A 20,005-nucleotide genomic window follows, 5' to 3' on the forward strand; every position below is an offset into this window, starting at 1 on the left:
ATCCTTCATAGGGCACCTCCCAGACACAGGAATGTTTCGTATGCCTGTCCCTGGCTTCCAGGCTGCAGGTCCAATGCAAAAGCCCTGACATGATTCACCCTGACGATCAGTTCTAAAATACACCAAGACAGTCCATTTTGGCATTTGTTCTCCCTTAGGAATTTTACTAGCTGCCTTAGAAAAGCACATAAATTGCTTCCCCCTCCCTCTCTTTTTTCCATGCCTTCTCTCTTCATCCCCACTCCCCCCTCCATTCCATCTTGATGTCATTTCAAAGGGAAGGATGAAAAGGGGGGATTTGTCAGGCGGTCAGGTTTGTGAATGTGTCTTTCTAGCCCTCAACACACACACACACACACACACACACACACACACACACGCACGCACACACACACACACACAACCAGTTGAGAATGAGAATGTTAATCAGAATTAAAAACCAGTCTGCACTATTAAAGCATCAAACATGAAGACTTAGAGGAAGGGGAGGACGGGGTGGGGGTGGGGGTGGCGGTAGAGGAGTAGAGGGAATGGGAATGAAATATAATTCAGTCCTCTGCCTGACTTACTAAAAGAAAGGAAGGGAAAGGTAACACCAATTTGGTCAGCTTGTCAAATGTCAGAATTATTGGTCTTTCCTTTTAACTACCCCTTCAGCTGCCCCCCCTCCGCCCCGCCCCAACACAGCCAAGTTTTGTGCCTTTCCCAACTGTGATTAATCTCTGGCACAGGCTAAAAACAGGAGTAGGTTTCTTGGCTGCCCGTTCTGATAAACAATCTGTTCTTGGGAAGAGTAGGTGAAGGGGGCGAAAGGGTGGTGGTGGGGGGGGGGGTGGTAATCTGCGGGCGTGGTGGGGGAGGGAAAGAAGAGGGAGGTGCCCGAGGCCGGCCCGGCTAACCCCTGCACAGGCCCGCCCTCCCGGAAAATGCAAGAAGTGCCCTTCCTTTGGAGCGCGTGGTTTGGGGTGGGTCAGGTTTCCTGCTCTTAAGAATGTGAGCAGACACTGGAGCCATTCTTGCTGCCAGTTCACAACGTCCAGGAAACGTCTGAGGGACAACGAGGGCTGGGGGAGGGAAAGGAAAGGGGAGGGGAAGGAGGAGAGAGGAGCCCGCGTTCCGGATGCTTCGGACCCTTTTCTTGGCGTAGCAGACCACCGGCTCCTGTGCACAGAGACTGCGGGGGGGGGGGGCGAGGCAACCGCGAGGAAGGCAGGGTGGGACGGCCGTGTTAGGAAGCATTGGAAAGCGGAACAGGGAAAGCCAGAAGATGTTCAAAACAAAAGGAGGGACTAACTTGCGGCATCGGAGGTCACTGGTATCCAAATTTTGTAGGCAAGAAAGCTGGCTGTGGATTTTGCAGTGGGTTTATTGTGTAGGCAGCCAGGCGGAAAGCAGTATGAGAAAATGTGGAGGGGAGAGTCTACGGTTGAAGGGAAATCAGTGCCGAGAAAGCTGTGCCTGGCTGGGAAGTGTCACCAAGGACACTGCAGTGTCACCGAATAAAAGATGAATAATCAGCTACCTTTTAGGAAAGGAATATAAAGATTTTAATAGAGGCGAGAACCCCGCTTTTTTTCAGCCTGAAGAGCAATTCCATTTCTCACCTGCTTATCCTTCCCAGCCCAACACACACACACACACACACACACCCTTCTCTACCTTGCATCCAAGAAGCCTAGTGGAGGCTCTTTCTTTCCCTTGGATTTAATTATGTGAAAATGCTGGACAAAAACCTATAATTACACCCTTAGTCCCTGCCACTCAGGCGAAGCACACTTCCTGCCTAGTTTTGTTTTTTACAGAAGAGGTCATTGCCTCTTTTCTTTCTAAATTGACCAAAACAAAAAAGTAAAAGCCCCAAATAAATCTAACTGTTCCAAGCTTCAGGACCATCAGGGATTTGGGGACAGAAAGTCCTGTGTCTCTAGGAGGGATGAGAAGACGACAGCCTAACCTTGCTATTGTCTCACTTAGCTCTTAGGTCTTGGGTAGTCACTGCTTCTTTGTCAGCCTAGAAGAACCAAGATGTTAGGCTGGCAACCTGAGGAAGAAACCTACCAAGAGCAAGATGAAGAGTGTTGACAGGCTTTAGCATCAGCCCTCACTGTCCAGCTGTTTTATTCCCTAGAAGAGCTTAGTTCTGGAAAAAGTTCTTGCTAATGGCTCTCTTTTCTAAAGCCCTAGGCATTAACGTACAGTAAGCCCCTGAAGTAGAGAAATGATTTTAATATCAACACTTGACAGGTGAGGAAACTGAGGCCCAGAGAGAATGAACAGATTGCTCTAAGTCAGTCACGTGGCTGATGGGAGTGTTGAACAAGCATCGGCCTCAAGTGACTTTTTGGGTTATTGCATCAGGAAACTAGCATCAGGACACTAGGACACTTACGAGGAAACGGAAGCTTTTAGATTTGGGGTTAGAGCTAATCTGGTTTAGTTGATCATTAAATCCCTAGGACTGAGAAAGTGCTCTCCAGTGAAGAGTTGAGTAACTGAATGAATGGTAAGTGGAAAGGCACAAATTAAGGAGTTGAGCATGGAAACCCATCAGGCTATCTGGCAGCCAGGTTTCAGCTTTGAAACAAAACGTATGTGATGAGAATAGTTTCACACCCACTAGGGACACATCAGACTTGGGTCCTCTCGGTCTGGCCAGAGAGGGAAATTCAGGTTTAAGCATGATGGTCCTCTAGATGAGTCAGGACGCTCCCTCGATTTCTAGCTCCAATGATAGGTAGGCCAGGTTTGACTGTCAGGGTTACAGGCTTCCCCTAGGCGAGAAATGCATTTAGGGCAGCAGCCTGCCATATTCCTCAAGTGGCCTTCAGCTTAAGTGTAGGCCTGTACATACTGGGTGCATGTGCGCACAGTAGGTGTGACCTGAATTAGGTGAGAACAAAGGGCTGTTAACTTGTGTGATATGATCTGTGGGTTTGGAGGAGAGTCTCCCTCCACCATAAAATGCACCCTGTCCATTTTCCTTCCACCCCTTCATCATCCAGCCTGGGGTTCTCCTCAGGTGTGGACATTTAAAATGCAGCCTCCCCCAGTAGGGGCAACTCACTAAAGTGTTTAAATATTTCAGTGTGTTCTAGAGCTTCAGATTTTCCTGCATCACCTCTGTCTAGAGCCAGCACATATATATATATATATATATATATATATATATATATATATATATATATATATATATATATATATATAATCCAGGAAGAGAAGGAGAAATCCCAGGGGAAACCAGGGAAGCATGGCTACACAATTTTGCTCAAAGCTAAAGTATGGTTGATTTTAACTCCAAAGTAACTGGTGCTAATTTGTGCATAATCTTGCATCTGTTGGGATAGTACTGGCATTCTTAATCTGCAAACTCCCCCGTAGGGAGAGGTGTTTGACTTTCTTGCCATTTCTTAGAGGCACCTGGGGACCTCGCCGCCGCCACCACCACTGCCACCACCACTGCCACCACCACCACCACCACCACCACCACCACCAAAGAAAAATGCCAGTAATTGGGTAGGTAGAAGAAAGAGTGCTGGGTTTAGAGCCAGGGAACCTGGTTTCCAGTAATTGTTGACCAGCTCTGGACCTGCTTTCCTTACCTATATAGGCAGGTGATGAAAGTAACACCTACCTCACAGGGCTGCTGTGGGGATTGGTGAGATAATGTCTGGGAATGCACTTCAGAGCCCTAGACAAATGCTGGTCATTTTATTGTTCATGATCATCTCTTACATTTGATTAAGTGATTTATAATGCTGTTATCTTTCACACAGGCCAATGAGGCAGGCAAAGGAGGCAGTGCAATTATTCCCATTTTACAGACGAAGAAGCGGAAAGTTCAAGGGGTTTATTTGCTCAAGGGCAAACTGCTATTTAGGGTCTTAGGGTCAGCCAAGTCCAAGTTGAACAAGGTAATGTAAATATGTACCCAGTGCTAAGTGCCCTCCCTTCCTCCCTTTCTCTTGAGTTTCGGGTTGAACTGCCCAGCTCAGGCAAGTAAAAATATTTGGAGATCTTGGCCTGTCCACCCCAACCAGTGAGTGACGGCAGTGATGGCTGCCTGTCTGTATCAGACTTGACCTGGGGGCAGCGAGGCTGCAGAGAGGCCCCGCCTTCTGGCGGCCCCAGCAGGAAAGCGCTGGCGGCGACTGGTCTCAGTAGCTGGACGGTGGAAATCCCCAGCTCTGATGCCGGCTGGTGGGAACCCAGTGGCATTCCTGTTCCCTGCTGAGGCCCATGCGCGTGAGTGCGGGGTGGAGGGTCCCGGGGTAGGCGCACCTGTGGCCTTGACAGCCCTTGCCAGGCTCTCCGCCCATTCTCGCACTCCAAGCCCTCCTGCCCAGCTACCCCCCTTCTTGGGGTGTGGGTGTTTGTTTTAACCCAACCGGGTCAGTGAATAGCACCCTTGTCTGGCGCTTCCCCCTTTTTTCATCTAGGCCTGATCCCTGGGAGGCTTATTCCAGGGTTCTTTTATTTTTGGACCTAAAAAAAATATATATCAGCTTTTGCTGAGGACAGCGCTGGGCTCCCCCGTGCCCTGGCAAGCTGGCAAGGAAAGGAAGCGGGGAGGAGGCAGGAACCAGACGCGACCCCCCCCCCCCCTCCCGCCTTCTTCCCTTCCCTGCTCCCCGCCCCTTCAGGAAGAGAGCAGTCAGAGATCTGATCACTCGCTGAGACCGCTGTGCCAGCACCAACCACTAGGTCCTCCTTTTCCTTCCACCCAATTTTGAACGGAGCGCCCCAGGCTGGGCAGGTCTTGGCGGGCGGTGCAGTCTTCCCTTCCCCGGGGGTTCTTAGCGAATCACGTCGTTCCTGGGATTTCACGGTCGAGTGGTTCTTGCGTAACCCTATGCCCTGGCCTAAGCTAATACTTTTTTATTTTTAATACAGAATTAATCCTTTAGGAAACAGCAAATACTTCCGTCTCGGAACAAGCCCGGGAGTAAATGTGTAAATTATCGTGCTGACTCGATTCCCTCACCCCTACATCCTGCGGAGGGGCAGGGTGGGGGTGGGTATCCTGGCACTAGGGGATGGGGGCCCTTGGAGAGGCCAGAGGAGCGCCCAACCCAGACGTTTGTTTTCATCTACTCGGAAGCAGCTCTAGCGGCCGAAGAAGCGGCTCCTGCTAATGGCAGGGCTGCATGTTACCAAAAAAGGGCTTTCTTTTGCCCCAGTGCTTGGCTGCGCGCGCGTTGCAGCGGGGGTGACGCGAGGTTCAGCCCAGGCCTCCTCGAAGACCCAGCCAGCTGGCTGCAAGCGTGCCAGGCCGAAGAGTCCCCCGCCCGACCCATCTCTGCCATGAACCAGCGGGGGCGGGAGCAGGAGAAAGACTGCAGACAGATTCGAAGTTGCACTGCGACCTTCTCACCTCTAACGTTGGGCTGTGGCTTCTGGAAAGGCCAAGTGGAGAGCTGACCTTGTGTTCCAGTTAAGAGCGGGGTTCTCTGATGGTGCCAGCTCAGATGGCAAGCTAGGGGAGACAGCAACCATAACGAACTTCAGGGAGGACTGCAGGCATTTCCTCTTGTGCCTGGTTGAGCCTGGCTCTGCTGGGCTCCTAGACCACACCGCCAGATTGTCCCTCTGTCTCCACCCGGTGTTAGGTTGAACCCCCCGGTTCTCTCACTGAGTAGTTCCTTCCCACTGTGGACGCAGTACTGTCATATGGGATTTTCCTTCAGGGAAAATCTATCTCCAGAACATCGATGTTCTTGCTTTTCACAATCCCCTACACAGACCGTCTCAGACAGCAGCAGCAACTTATCACCATAAATGATGATTATTTTTTGAGGGCAGGAAGGGTATCAAGAGAGCTATGCTTTTTAAATTAAAGAATTAGAAGACAGTAATGGAAGTTTGTTTAAATGCATGTTTATTTCTAACTCAGCGTATCTTCTTTAGTAACAAGGAAGACAGAGACAGACATGGAGATGGAGACATATGTGTACGCATACCAAACATAACACTATGACAGAATCCAACTTGCTTTCTCTAGCAGAGGGTTGGGGCTAACTTGCTAGTCCTCAGTATTTTTGGTTTACTAAAGGGATGGACTGGATAAATATTAATGTAAAGAAATGGGCAAACCAGCCTAGCCAAAGCAAAGAGGCCTGAGTTTTGGGCTGATGGGGTTGTCGCTCTATTTCCCAGCCCCATGTTTTGATTCACTCCAGGGTAGCTTGGTGGTGGTGGGGGGGGTTTGAAGTCTGGAAGGGTGAGGCAAGGTTCCTGGAGCAGCTCTTTCCAGAGGAATCACTGCCCAGAGTCGGCCAGGCCAGGGAAAGTTTATTATTGTTGGGGAGTGCACAGTGAGCTCACTGTTTTGCAAAAACAGAATTCTGGCTGCATTGAGATGAAAGAGGGGCCCCCTAGGGCTCTTCCTTTCTCCTTTCTTCCTATCCTTAAAACTCCCCTTCTTCTTCACCTAGGGCCCCAGAATGAGTGGGAGATTAGGTGCTAGGGAGTGCTGGATAGGGGAATAGGCTCTGAAGGTCAAGTGTCAAAATAAAAATAAATACTTCTTATTGCTTCAACTGAACTTTATTACAATTAGTAGTAATAGCAAGAATAATGCTCCTTACAGTTTATGCAATTTACAAAGTTAACTAGCAATAGTACTAACATTAATATCAATACTAATAATAACCAACACTTCATGACAACGTCCTGTGAACCTGACACTGTGCTTTGCATACTCTACAGTGTATTTATGTTACAGTCTGTGGCAGTGGCAGATTCACAACTACTGTATATGAAAGAACTCAGTGGCACAATCTGTTTGGAAAGGGAGGATGGGGGTTGATTATGAAAGTATATTTATATAGTACTTTAAAGACATACATAGTATGGAACAAAGAATGGGGGGCTGATGGTAATTTTGACCTCCCCAAACCAATTCTAAGAACCCAAGCTTCTCAAAGCCACCCCTCAAATCAGATTTACTGGATTCAGATTTCAGCTCCATCTCTAATGGCCATGTGACCTTCGGTAAGTTATTTAAGTTCTTTACTTTCTGGGCCTGTAAAACAGAGTTAATAAGAGAATCTACCTTGTGGATAATATTGATGGTTTAATGATGAAGCAAGTAAACCACCTACCGGTATCTGGTTCATAGCAAGTCTCAGTGACTTACCTCCTATTATGACAAGAAACAAAATGAAATCTCACAGTCCTAATATGTTGGGAGCTATGATCCCATTCCGCAGATATGAGGTTATATGAGGGCAAGTAACTTGTTCAAGGTCATAAAGCCAGTAGAGCAGCTCCTCCAATAAAGGCCATCTTTCAAGGTCATTTCATTATAACACTGATGTTGATGAAATGCTGTAGGAACCTAACTCTCATTTATAACAATTAGTTTTGTTATAAAAATTGGTTTTGCTTAAGGTCATAGAAACTACTGATGATGTTAAACAAGGACTTGCTGTAAATGATAGGGAGTAAATTGCATCCTGGTCTGCTAGACTCCAGAACCTGAATTTCCATTATATTGCCTTCTTTTCTCCAGCCTTACACATGATTATCTCAATTTTCATGAGGGAATAAAACAAAGCGAGCAAACAAACCAGACCCAATACTTAGAAGAACCAGTTGAAATACTCCAACTAGAGCTATGACCGACATATCTGTCCTGCAATAAGCAATAATGATAAGCAGTGACCTTACAGTAGCAGAAAAGAAATCATCGCCTTGTGCAGCCTTCCAGGGTACTATGGAACGAGATCACAGCACCTGAGAAAGAACTTTGTAAATTGCGCTGTGCTTTACAAAGAGATATCAGTATTATTAAATGCTGCCCCTACCTCCTTTTATCAAACCCTTCAAAACCACTCACCTGTTTGGCTTCTCCAGCACCTCTCTCTCCCTGCCCCCCGACTGCAGCTGTGCGCAGCAGTTGACTGTTTTCCTTAAAGGCCTCCGGGTGCTCGTAGCTTCTTTAGACATTCAGCCAAAATTTTTAGACTGCGGCTGGGGGGAGGGGTAGCTCACCCTGAATTCATTTAGCTCCGTCGTTGAAGCCCAGGTTTCTAGACCAGGGTACAAAAACAAATCGAAAAGGCAGTTTCTGGAAGAATGGAAAACAGCTAATTTTGCAGGTGTGTCAGCATTAGTTGGTAGCGATGAATGTCACATTCATACGGGGGGGGGGGGTAAAGTTTGATTGCAGATAAAATGTGTAATACCCTATAAGAATTCACAGCAAAATACTGAACCAGGACATTTAAATTCACTGCCCAAGGTTGGGTGGGAAGCGGGATCGGAAACGAGCTTGTGGTTTTTAAATGCGTTTTTACTTGGGAAAGCCGGGCGGGGAAAGGAAAGGTCAACGTCTGTTTAATTTCCACCCCCAGCCCTGGACTTCCAGCATTAGCTCGCCGGGCCTCAGCTGTTGTACACACACGGCGGAGGGGGAGGGGAGGGCGGAGGCGCGGAGGAGGGGCCGACTGGGAGGAATCTGGGCATCCTGCCGCGCATGCGCCTTTCCTGAGCAACAAGTGGGCTCCACAGACAGAGGAAGTGTAAAGGGGGGGGTGGGGTGAAGAACTGGTGCAGAGCAGGGCGGTGACGTCAGCGCTCCGCCCGGGCGGCATCCCGCGCGGCCAAGCCGGGGACAGCGCGAGCCGCAGCGCGAGCGGGAGCGCCGAGTCGCGCCTCCGGAACGTAGAGTAACAATCACAACCCCACATTCCGGGCGAGTGCAAGCGGGAAGGGATGCGACCCGGGCCCAGGTGCCGCGTGAGCGCCCTGCAGCCAACGTGAGCGCCGCCAGCCGCGGCGGCCACGGCGCCGGCCTGGCCTGGGGTCGGCGGGAGCCTGCGTGCGAGCGCTCCTCTCTGCTCTCGTGCGTCCTGGAAGCTGTGGCCGTGCAAACCCACCTGCCGCCAGCGGAACAGCCGACGCTGCGGAAGGGACAAGCTCCACTTTCGGCTACCACTCCTTCCCTTCCCCGGGCCTCCAGGGAAGCAGCGACTTCAGCAAGATTGGACCCGGGCACCGGGTGGCATTGAACCCTCTAGCCCTCGCCCTAGGCAGCCTGGCGGGGAGAGGACGCAGCTCGTAGGGGGACCCTCGGGGGAGAGGAAGAGACAGCCCCTTTCGAGCTTTCACCCACCAGCTTCTCCGGGGAGGGGGCCAAGAGCAAACGGCGGTCAGCACCAGCCACCCTCGCCCCCTCCCCCTGGGCCTGGAGCTTCCACCCCGGGTCCGCGGCACCAGGAAGAAGGCGCCTGAGCTCCCCTCGCGACGAGACAGCCGCATTAGGAGGTGGGGGCGAAGAGCGGGCTGAATTCGTCCGCTACCGGGGCGGTGGAGCCCCTAAGGAGAGGCGCTGCGCCGGCGGTGGAGACTCGCGCTCCCTCCAGCTCCTGGGGCAGAACTTTCTCGCCCCCCCTTCCTCCCCCGCAGTCGGACTCCCTCCCCAGCCGGCCAGCCCTCCCGGAGGAGAAGGCGCCGCGGAGACAGCCCGGGCGGGGGCCTACCTTCTCCAGGACTGGCATCATGTCGGCGGCGCAGGTGTCCTCATCCCGGAGACAGTCTTGCTACCTGTGCGACCTGCCCCGTATGCCCTGGGCCATGATCTGGGACTTCTCGGAACCCGTATGCCGCGGTTGCGTAAACTACGAGGGCGCTGATCGCATCGAGTTCGTTATCGAGACCGCGCGCCAGCTGAAGCGGGCGCATGGCTGCTTCCAGGACGGCCGTTCCCCCGGGCCGCCGGCGCCTGTCGGGGTCAAGACGGTGGCCCTGTCGGCTAAGGAGGCGGCGGCAGCTGCAGCAGCGGCCGCGGCCGCGGCGCAGCAGCAGCAGCAACAACAGCAACAGCAGCCGCAGCCACAACAGCTCAACCACGTCGATGGTTCCAGCAAGCCTGCAGTGCTGGCGGCCCCGTCCGGCCTGGAGCGCTACGGCCTGAGCGCAGCTGCCGCCGCCGCCGCCGCCGCCGCGGTGGAACAGCGCAGCCGCTTCGAGTACCCGCCACCACCGGTGAGCCTGGGAAGCAGCAGCCACGCTGCGCGGCTACCCAACGGTCTGGGGGGTCCAAACGGTTTCCCCAAGCCGGCACCGGAGGAGGGACCCCCGGAGCTGAACCGCCAGAGCCCCAACTCATCTTCAGCGGCGGCGGCATCGGTGGCGTCTCGGCGCGGGACGCACGGAGGGCTGGTGACGGGACTGCCCAACCCCGGGGGTGGTGGAGCTCCCCAGCTTACCGTGCCCCCCAACCTGCTGCCGCAGACGCTGCTTAACGGCCCAGCTACCGCCGCCGTGCTGCCCCCACCGCCGCCCCACGGCCTGGGCAGCCGTGGACCCCCGACGCCCGCGCCCCCTGGAGCTCCCGGGGGCCCAGCTTGTCTCGGGGGCGCGACAGGCGTATCTGTCGCGTCTTCCTCGGCATCGTCTTCGACCTCGTCGTCGGTTGCCGAGGTGAGCGTGGGTGCTGGTGGCAAAAGGCCTGGTTCGGTGTCGAGCACCGACCAGGAGCGCGAGTTGAAGGAGAAGCAGCGTAACGCTGAGGCCCTGGCGGAACTGAGTGAGAGCCTGCGCAACCGCGCGGAGGAGTGGGCCAACAAGCCCAAGATGGTCCGTGACACGCTGCTCACGCTGGCTGGCTGCACGCCCTACGAGGTGCGCTTCAAGAAGGACCACTCGCTACTAGGCCGCGTTTTTGCCTTCGACGCTGTCTCCAAGCCCGGCATGGACTACGAGTTGAAGCTGTTCATTGAGTACCCCACGGGCTCAGGCAACGTGTACTCCAGCGCATCTGGGGTGGCTAAGCAGATGTATCAGGACTGTATGAAGGACTTCGGTCGGGGTCTCTCCTCCGGCTTCAAGTATCTCGAGTATGAGAAGAAGCATGGCTCTGGGGACTGGCGCTTACTTGGAGACCTGCTGCCCGAGGCCGTGCGCTTCTTCAAGGAGGGCGTGCCCGGCGCAGACATGCTGCCCCAGCCCTACCTGGACGCCAGCTGCCCCATGCTGCCCACGGCGCTGGTGAGTCTAAGTCGTGCTCCCAGCGCACCCCCGGGGACCGGGGCCCTACCGCCCGCCGCCCCCTCGGGCCGGGGTGCAGCCGCTAGCCTGCGCAAGAGGAAGGCGTCCCCCGAGCCTCCGGACTCCGCTGAGGGCGCCCTGAAGCTGGGTGAGGAGCAGCAGAGGCAGCAGTGGATGGCGAACCAGAGCGAGGCACTAAAGCTGACCATGTCGGCCGGGGGCTTTGCGGCGCCAGGGCATGCAGCTGGGGGTCCGCCCCCACCTCCTCCACCCCTGGGACCTCATTCCAACCGGACCACCCCGCCTGAGTCAGCTCCTCAGAACGGTCCGTCCCCCATGGCCGCCCTCATGTCGGTGGCAGACACTCTGGGTACGGCGCACTCGCCCAAGGATGGCAGTTCGGTGCACTCCACCACTACGTCCGCGCGGCGCAACAGCAGCAGTCCAGTGTCGCCCGCCTCTGTGCCCGGGCAGCGCCGCTTGGCCTCACGGAACGGGGACCTGAATTTGCAGGTGGCGCCTCCGCCGCCTACCACCCACCCAGGCATGGACCAAGTGCACCCCCAAAACATTCCGGATTCACCAATGGCCAACAGCGGGCCCCTGTGCTGTACCATTTGCCACGAACGTTTGGAGGACACGCATTTCGTTCAGTGCCCATCTGTCCCCAGCCACAAATTCTGCTTCCCTTGTTCAAGAGAGAGTATCAAGGCCCAGGGGGCCACCGGCGAGGTGTATTGCCCCAGTGGAGAGAAATGCCCCCTGGTTGGGTCGAATGTACCTTGGGCCTTCATGCAGGGCGAAATCGCCACGATCTTAGCTGGGGATGTTAAAGTGAAAAAGGAGAGAGACCCTTGAACCACAAGACAGCCACCTCCTTTGACCCAGCCAGCTCCTCTCCAATCCAGAAGTCCCCTCCCCCATCCACAAGGACCTTCCCTTCCCTTCCCTCACCCCCAAGATGTAGAATTGTGAATATGACAAAAACCGCAAAAAGTTAGTCTTATGTATAGACATTATTTTCGTCGTATGTTTCTATATTTTGAAACTAAGGTATGTAACTTCTTCATTTGAAGGATAAGCTGGTTTGTGTTAAGCGGTATAATATTGGTTGGGTCATTTGCATCATATTTGTTAGCATTTATTTGGTGGCAGAGTGTTTGCCTAGGTACAGAATTAATAGCCCTTAGCAACGACTGCTGCTGGTGTGTATTTTTGTAAATGTTATGTACTCTCTGAAAGAAAAAAACACAAAAGAAAATGACTTTTTTTTTCTTTTTTGCCAAGGCCAGTGTTGCTGCCTAAAAAAAAGAGATGATGCTATAGAATGGTGACAGCTTCTTTCTAAACAGCCCCAAGTGTTGAAAGTCTTCACTTTATTTTGTTTGTTGTTTTGTTTTTCTGTTTTGTTTGCAAAATGGTAAAGGGGATGTTGGGGGGGAGGTGGGGTGTTTTTTGTTGCAAGTTTGTGAGGGAAAATGTTTGGGTTTGTTTCTACTGACCTGAATGTGTTGGATCTTCACGTGTTGTTTTGTTTTTGCTTTATTGATGCACGGATGCTTTTGAACAGTAGAGCGAAATGCTAGACATGGAGAATCTGCTCTGTTTGTCCTTTATACATTTCTGTAGTTAACAGAACACTGTAATGTGCCTTGGAGCTTAGTAACTTGTAATAAATTCAATTGATATTAATTCTGCCCTGAGTCAGCAAGTGTGTTTTTCTAGGGGTAGACCACACCGTTCCAAAATAGGGGACACTCCTCCTACCTTCACCTAGGGCACAAATGCTGGTGCCTTTGAAAGCCCTGTGCTGGCTGACTGCCCCTCCCTCCGCCTTAGTACCAGGCTATTTACATTCACCTCTGGGGCAGGGACAGTTGCTGACTAAGCAATGTGTTTACTCTTCAGCATCTCTATTTTCTTCTGGATGCACGGTGCCCAGGCTGCAAATAGCAATCAGGAATGCTTTCTGGTGCCTTGTCTTGTGGCCATGAGCATATACTGATACCCAAATGCACTAGGATTTGCACAAGTGTGTGTGTGTGTGGGGGGGGGGGGGGGGTTGGGTGCTTTGCCTCTTAGATGTGGCAGAAATCAACAGTATTCGCACATTTAAAGCAAAAATGCCACAAAGCTGAGAGCCATCAGTGGAGGCAGGAGAAGTGTGGGCAGCTGGAAACATGCATGTACTGCTAAGCTTCCAGCTGATGCCCTGGAAAAGCATTTTCACCGCGTTCATTACACGGTTTTTTTCCCCTCCTTTTTGATATTTCTGAAGGCAGCACACTTAGCTTGGTCAGGAGAAAGTTGTGGAAAACAGAAAAAACAACACCAGTTTTTGAGCAAAGGTCACTTATGACATCAAATAAAATCCATTCCCCTGGTGAAGAAATGCAATTACTCATCTAATCAACTTTCTGGTGACATTTGTGCGGTATAGAGAGGGGTAGGGAAGGGGACTAGAGAACAGGAATGTCCTTTAGAGCTTTGTGCCCCCTTGGCAGAGTACAGACTGGAGACTGCCCAGAGCTGGGAGAAGGCAAACAACCCTGGTGTGAACCTTGTACTTTCCTGGGAGGCAAATGCAACAAGAGCAGAGAACATGAGGGAGGAAGCAAAACAACTGCGATCAGATCTGAAATTCATTCCTGGCCACACCCCGTTCCTGGTTGGGGCAAGCTGGGCCAGGACACTTCCCACCAAGGAATAAGCGAATAAGGGAAGAGACTTGGCACCCTCCCCCTTACCCCTCTCCCATCAAAGAGGGAGCGAGAGGGTAGGGAGATGGCATGGGCGCAGGCACGTTTGGGGAAAACCAAATCACGGGTTAGCCCAGAACACCACCAGTGTGGAGGTGTGGAGGTTGGGTTGGTGTTGGGACTTGCTGTTAATAACACCCTTTTTAGTTTCTGTTCCTGCTTTGCCACCACCATCATTGAAGTAGTGGAAACCATGACTGTGTATGTGTGTGAGTGTGTGTGTGTGTGTGTGTGTGTGTGTGTGTGTGTGTGTGTGTGTGGCAGTGGATGGATCTGCTGCAGCCTCTTAGTCCTGGTGCATGGGAGGTGCCTGTCTCACCTCTTTAAGAATCTCCCCACATATAAATAGATATTCGTGTCAGCTTCCTGCAAATGTGTCCTTGCATTTTCATCTGCTGCCAAGTGTTGTATTGGTGCTTATGAGTCATGAAACCTATTTTCATCCTCAGGGGTAATTAACTTGGGGGTGATAATGCATAGCAGACTGGAGGAAGAGTTAATTCTAAAACCCATCCTTGCCTGGCTACCAATCACACACTTCACTTAAAGGTCTGGGTTGGATTTCTCATAAGCTCATTAATAAAAACCAAGCATGCTTCGCCTGGAAGATCTTGAAGGTGTTCCCAACCCCCATTCCCAATGCACACACTCTTAAAATGGGTAAAGCTCAGCAGCCTGAGAATAAAGATAGAGTGTCACTGGTGTAATTGAACCACCACTGAGTGAAGGAGCGGTGGGTGCAGCCACAGCATTGAACTGTCCATGTGAACTTCCATGTGTGGATCACCTGTCTGGGTGTGGACCCTGTGAGCATTGTCTTGATGGCTCCGGGTGGGAGTGAGCCCTGCCCAGGGGATCTGCCCTGTGTGCACATCTGCTCCTGTTGGCCTGACACTGTCTTCATTGCTATATTACCTTCCGGAACTTTTAGGATTACAAGACCTTTGATTTAGTGCACAGAGGTAGAAAAGGGGCCTATCATTAGGAGCTAAGAACAGTGTAGCCTGGCCCCCCGCCCTTGTTTCTGGGTGCGTTATGAGCAGGAGCAGCAGGAGCTATAATAACGAGGCACCCAGCAAAAAGCAGCCTGTGGGTTTCACTAAGGAAACCTGCTTTGAGACCTGGGGGAGAGGAGGAAAGGAGTGGGAGGGAGAAAGTGGGCCTGGGTGGAACTCAGGCTGGAAGTGAGTTATAATGGTGCAGTTAATTAAAGTTTACCATAGCCAGGGGCCATTTGTTAAATGGTTTCACTCCCTTCTCCTTTTTCGGAATGATGTGACCTTTTCCTTTGCTCTGACCAATGCAGCGGCTAGTCGGGTTGCCTTAACCAGTCTTGCTTTGATCCTTCAGCTAGATTTCTCCTTCCCTAAAGCCTTCCACACTGCAGCGCCCGGAAGGATTTTGCTCTTCTGTACGTCGGGGTTCTTGTGTGAGTTTCAGGATTCATATGTGGTCTCCAGTTGGGCCTGGGCTTCCTTCATCTCCAGTTCACTCTGATCTCCCACCTCCTTTCCCCCTGAGAGCCGAAGTGGCCAACATGTAAAAATCCATATTGTATTTATTTATATGCATTGTTGGAACAGCTAACAACCCAAACTGGATGTGTCTTTGGGGGTGGGGAGAGTGAAGAAGGTGTTAAGAGAAAAGGCTGACTGGGTCATTTTTTGACCTTGATCTCTGAAGGCTGCACCGTGGGAGATCTGAAATGTCAAGCCCGGCATTCACATGGGAACCTGCTCAGCTCACGTGAGCGTGCAAACCCACGTTATTGAATGTAAGATTCACGTACATCCAGCCCGGGGGTTGTGTAATGAGCACCGGAATTCACTTTGTTTTCCCTCATACTTTATCAAATTAAAGGAAATTGGAACTGGGAATGACTCTTAAGGTCATCTAGTGAAGTGCTTTCGAAACTTTTTTTTTTCTGAGGTTAGGGACACCATAGGAAAAAAACTGCTAAAAATTATGGGTCCTTTCTCAGAAAGTACAGGTGTTCCCACACACATGGATTTGCATACATTTGCTTTTCTTTTTGATATAAATTTTATGTATTTATTTTTGAATAGGTAATACATTCCTTGTGTTCAAAATTCCAAAGACGGAAGGGGAAATACAGTACATACAACTGTAAGGTCTCCATTTTACAATCAGTCCCTCTGCCCCACAGTTCTCCCTTCTGGGGTGCAACCAGTGTTACCTGATTTATAACGGGGTTTGTGCACATCTAAAGCCCAACCACAGAACTGTAGGTTAGAACTTAGGTCTCACTCATTCACCTCAGAGATGAGGGCCCCAGGGCACAGAGAGGTGAAGTGACCTAAGGTCACACAGTGACAGAGCCTGAGCTAGTTCCCTGATAGGGAACATTTCAAATAGACATTTAAAAAAAAAATGTAAGGGTACATGGCTTAATTAGAGCTGTATTTGAGAGAAGTGATGATGAGGTGGGCAAAGGAGAGTAAGTACCTGGCGGGGAAGGTATCAGCGTGTTCACTACCTCTTGGAGGACCAGAAACAAGCATTAGCTCCTTGGTCTCCTGCAACCAGAGCTTTTGGGGAAAGGGAAGTTTCTAGGTTTCTTTCTTTCTTTCTTTTTCTTTTTTTAAAGATTTCATTTATTCATTTCATAGAAAAGAGAGAGAGAGAGAGAGAGAAGGGGGAGGCGCAGGAAGCTGACCAGGCAAGCTCAGGGCTTCAAACCTCCGACCTCAGCGTTCCAAGTTGACGCTCCATCCACTGTGCCACCACAGGCCAGGCCTCGGTTTCTACCTATAAACATCAGGTAGGCCTGAACTAGGGGAGCCTTTCTTCAGCTTGGAGCTGTGGGCCTTCATACCACCTTTCCCTTTGCTGACTGGAAACTTCTGAAGGTTTAAAGACAGCCAGATGAGCAACCGTCTGGGCACAGAAGTAAGTAGGAAGAGAGAAAGGAATCCTCCTGCCTCCCTTTGAGCTTGAGGCTTCTCTCCTCCGCCCCTGTCCCCCACCCCTGCCTGGACGTCTCTCCCCTCTGCTAGAGAGGGAACTGCAGGAGACCAGCGGCACGGCAGGTGCTGTGTGATGTGCTGGGTAGATCCACACTATGCCAGCCAGGTTTTAGTCCAGCCTGTGAAGAGGGTGTGATGACTTCCATTTGACAGTTGTGCCTGCTTAGCTCAGAGAGGTTCAAAACCCAAGGCCATGTTTGCTATGCGAGTCAAGCCCAGGGCAGCATGGAACCTGGACTCTCCCCCAGACAGTGGCTCTATGTAGAGGGCCTCTGACTTCTGACCCGCAGGGGCCAGGAAACCCAGACTCGGAGCTTGAGCTCCATTCCTTAGCCTTGTCTCCATCTCTTCGAGTCTCCTTTTGAGCCTGGCCGGTACCAGTGAACGAGGCTGGCCACAGGAGGGGCATTTCCTCGGCTCCGTGTTCTGGGGACACACGATGATGCTGTCAAAGCAGTATGTCCAATCAGGGTTCGTGGAGCAAGGCTGTTCTTCTGAAGTCTCCCTCAGCTGCCTGCTACCCCCACACTCAATTAAAGAATGAGCTGCCTGTGTTTCGGCTTTGACTGAACAGGGAGGTGGGCAGAAAGCAGGTGGACGTTTTAATTTTTATGGGGAGCATCAGCCCCCCAAGCTTGTTCTGGGGAAGAAGCGACAGTTAACTGTTGGGCCTTCCTTGGTTGTTCTGTCTCTTTTGGGGGTCACTTACCCCTGTGGATGGTATATTGTGAACCCAAAATTGATGGGACCCCGGTTTAGGCTAGACTTAAGGAAAAGGAAGTGTCCCAACCTCCCCTGGCCTCCTGATGGCCTCAGTCCCTGCCCACTCCAGGCCAGGGCTCTGTAGCAGACAGTTCTTTCACACATCTGAGCATGTCACGTCCTCGCTTAGAAACCTTCCTTGGCTCTCCGTTGCCTACAGGATAAAGTCCAAATTCCTTAGCACAGAAAGCAAAGCCTTCCACCATTTCTCCATCCCAGGGGTAGAATATTTTAATGTTTAAAAAGGTGTTCCATATACATGATAAAAAGAAAATCAAACAGCATGAAAAGTTACTCAGTCACAAGTCAGTCCCTTTCCCGCTCCAGGTCTCCGAGGCCCCCACCGAGGGAGGCACAGTTGGCAGTTATTTTGTGTGTACTTCCAGCAGTATTCTGCCCAAAGAAGCTTAGATTTATAATATATATCTCCTGGGGGTAGATCTCTGGACAAGCCGAGGATGAGAAGGAAGGTCCAGGGTAAGGAAGTGGACTTGGGTCACAGCCCCAGTCTGGGTCTGGGCTTTCCCCAACCCGCATAGTCAGGGATTAGCTATTATTCTTCATAGGCTTCTGGGCAAGGGGTATGAGTGTGTGTGTGTGTGTGTGTGTGTGTGTGTGTGTGTGTGTGTCCTGGGCCCACACCCAGTGCACCTACATTGCTGTGATGTGTTGGGCTCCCTAAGGGAACCCCTGTGTGGTTTGGGGGAGTTCTCTGGAAGGGGTGGGGGTGGGGAGAGGTGGTGTGGTGGCCACGAAGACCAGGTCTACCCTGCAGTGTCCAGTGTTTTCCTTGACAATAGCTGCAGTCCCCTCCCTCTCCCACCACCCATGGCCTCCTTGTAAAGCTGCCAGAATTGCTCTCTTAGGTGACAGACTGGGACACTGTGGCTAAAAGAAGAAAGGAAGGGAAAAATATTTCTGAGGGTAACCATTAGATCTGACAGTGTGGGCTAGGCATTATCATATGTGATTTCCCTTGTGTTATGGCAAATTTTTAAGGCCACTTATTCTTTTGACAGGAAAATACCCATAGTGGGTACTATTAGTGCCCCCATTTCAAAGACAGGGCAACCAAGGGACAAAGCAGGAAATAACGTGCCCTGTCTGGTGGTGCTTCCCTCAACTCTGAAGGTCATTGCTGCGCTCCCCAGACCCAACCCCCCGCTGCACTCTTCACCGGGCAAGCTCCTCCCCGGGAGGCCTTTGTTTTTGTTGCAGGAGGAATGAGCATTTGAAATCTGGAGCCTGAAAGTTAGTGACTCAGGAGTCACAGCTCCAGGAGGTTTGGCTGCATCTAAGAACAGGTTTAGGTCACTAGGGGTGCCTGGGGCAACGCTGGCGGCCAGCACCCCCCCCCAGAGAGGCAGCTCTGGAATGCTGGGCCACGTGAACAAGAAGGAATTAATTCTGTGCCCCTGGGTCTCGGCCCAGACAGTCATGTGACCGCCTCCTACAAACTCCACCCTCCCTCCTCGTCTGCTTAGAGCCAGAGACCTACAACGCTCTGTCCCACTAAGACCCACAACCGATTCCTGACTTGGGGAGTTGCTAACATGACCACCTGGGGGAGAGGGAGGCCTCTGGAATTAGGATCCTTTTAAGGGACAGAGAGAGAGGCAATGGGGAGCTCCCCAGGGTAAGACAGAAAAGGCAGAAAGCTAGGGGACGCAGAGCAGGAACTGCTATGGGGTTCAACTGACTACCCGGCCAGGCTGTCTGCCTGGAGGCAGCACTCGGTCTTTGGGTCACTCCTGCCGCCTCAGTGAGTAGGACAACCCAACTGGAGCTGGGAGAGACAGCTACAATTCCTCATCAGCCACCGGCACAGCTTTGTAACTGACTCCTACCTGTCCTCAGCCTGCCCCTCCCCCATGGAGGCAGAAGGGGTCAGCAGGTGTCAGCCAGACGCAGGGCTGCCTCCTGCACCCTGGGAGCAGGAGGGCCTCTGACAGCCGGCCCCTCCTTTTCTTAATCCCGTGTGGTCCAGGTCAAGCCTTTCTCCCTGGGAACCAGCTGAGTCAGAGCCGGGCCTCCTTATCCCTTTATCTCCTGTCCCACCTGCCAGTGGCTTCTTCCCAGGGCGCTCTTTCCTCCCCACCGAGCTTGAGCTTCCTGCAGCAGGGGTCCTGCTCCCCCAGGTGGGCAGTTGCTCCCCTCTCCTGGCCCGTCACCCCTGCCTGCTTCTTCAATGCTTGTCAAAGGTCCAGGCTTCAGTGAAAACTTGGATTCACCCAACAAACGGACTGAGTTATGTTTGGGTTCAAATCCTGGCTCTACTGTTAACTTTGGGCGAGTTGCTTGATCTCTGAGGGCCTCCCTGCCCTCCTGTGAAATGAGGAGGCCCCTTACGAGGTTGTTGGAAGAATTCAAACACTTTGTGAGTGTCAGTGTCAGTACTGTCTCGGCTGGGTTCACTGGCTTGTGATGAATGATGGCTATTGTCACCCTTATTCTTGCTTGGCTCTTGTGTCACACACACACACACACACACACACACACACACAC

At 51.9% G+C, this 20,005-nt stretch overlaps 1 protein-coding gene and 1 long non-coding RNA gene across 2 annotated transcripts; both read left to right on the forward strand.

Moving 5' to 3' along the window:
• The first annotated feature begins 4,115 nt into the window (after positions 1–4,115).
• On the forward strand, positions 4,116–5,852 carry LOC136377561 (uncharacterized). Its single transcript, XR_010746326.1, has 2 exons — positions 4,116–4,242; positions 4,891–5,852. It is a non-coding gene; the product is annotated as an uncharacterized lncRNA (long non-coding RNA).
• A 2,244-nt stretch (positions 5,853–8,096) lies between these two features.
• IRF2BPL (interferon regulatory factor 2 binding protein like) lies at positions 8,097–12,684 on the forward strand. The gene has a single exon (XM_066344487.1). The coding sequence runs from the start codon at positions 9,502–9,504 to the stop codon at positions 11,848–11,850; it is 2,349 nt and encodes a 782-aa protein (XP_066200584.1). The 5' UTR covers positions 8,097–9,501; the 3' UTR covers positions 11,851–12,684.
• The last annotated feature ends 7,321 nt before the right edge of the window (positions 12,685–20,005 follow it).

The sequence above is a fragment of the Saccopteryx leptura genome, chromosome 6 (assembly GCF_036850995.1).
Source record: "Saccopteryx leptura isolate mSacLep1 chromosome 6, mSacLep1_pri_phased_curated, whole genome shotgun sequence".
Taxonomy (NCBI): Eukaryota; Metazoa; Chordata; class Mammalia; order Chiroptera; family Emballonuridae; genus Saccopteryx; species Saccopteryx leptura.

What these genes read in the sequence shown, in the direction of transcription:
- IRF2BPL (XM_066344487.1), top strand. Translation starts at nt 9,502, where the DNA reads ATGTCGGCGGCGCAGGTGTCCTCATCCCGGAGACAGTCTTGCTACCTG.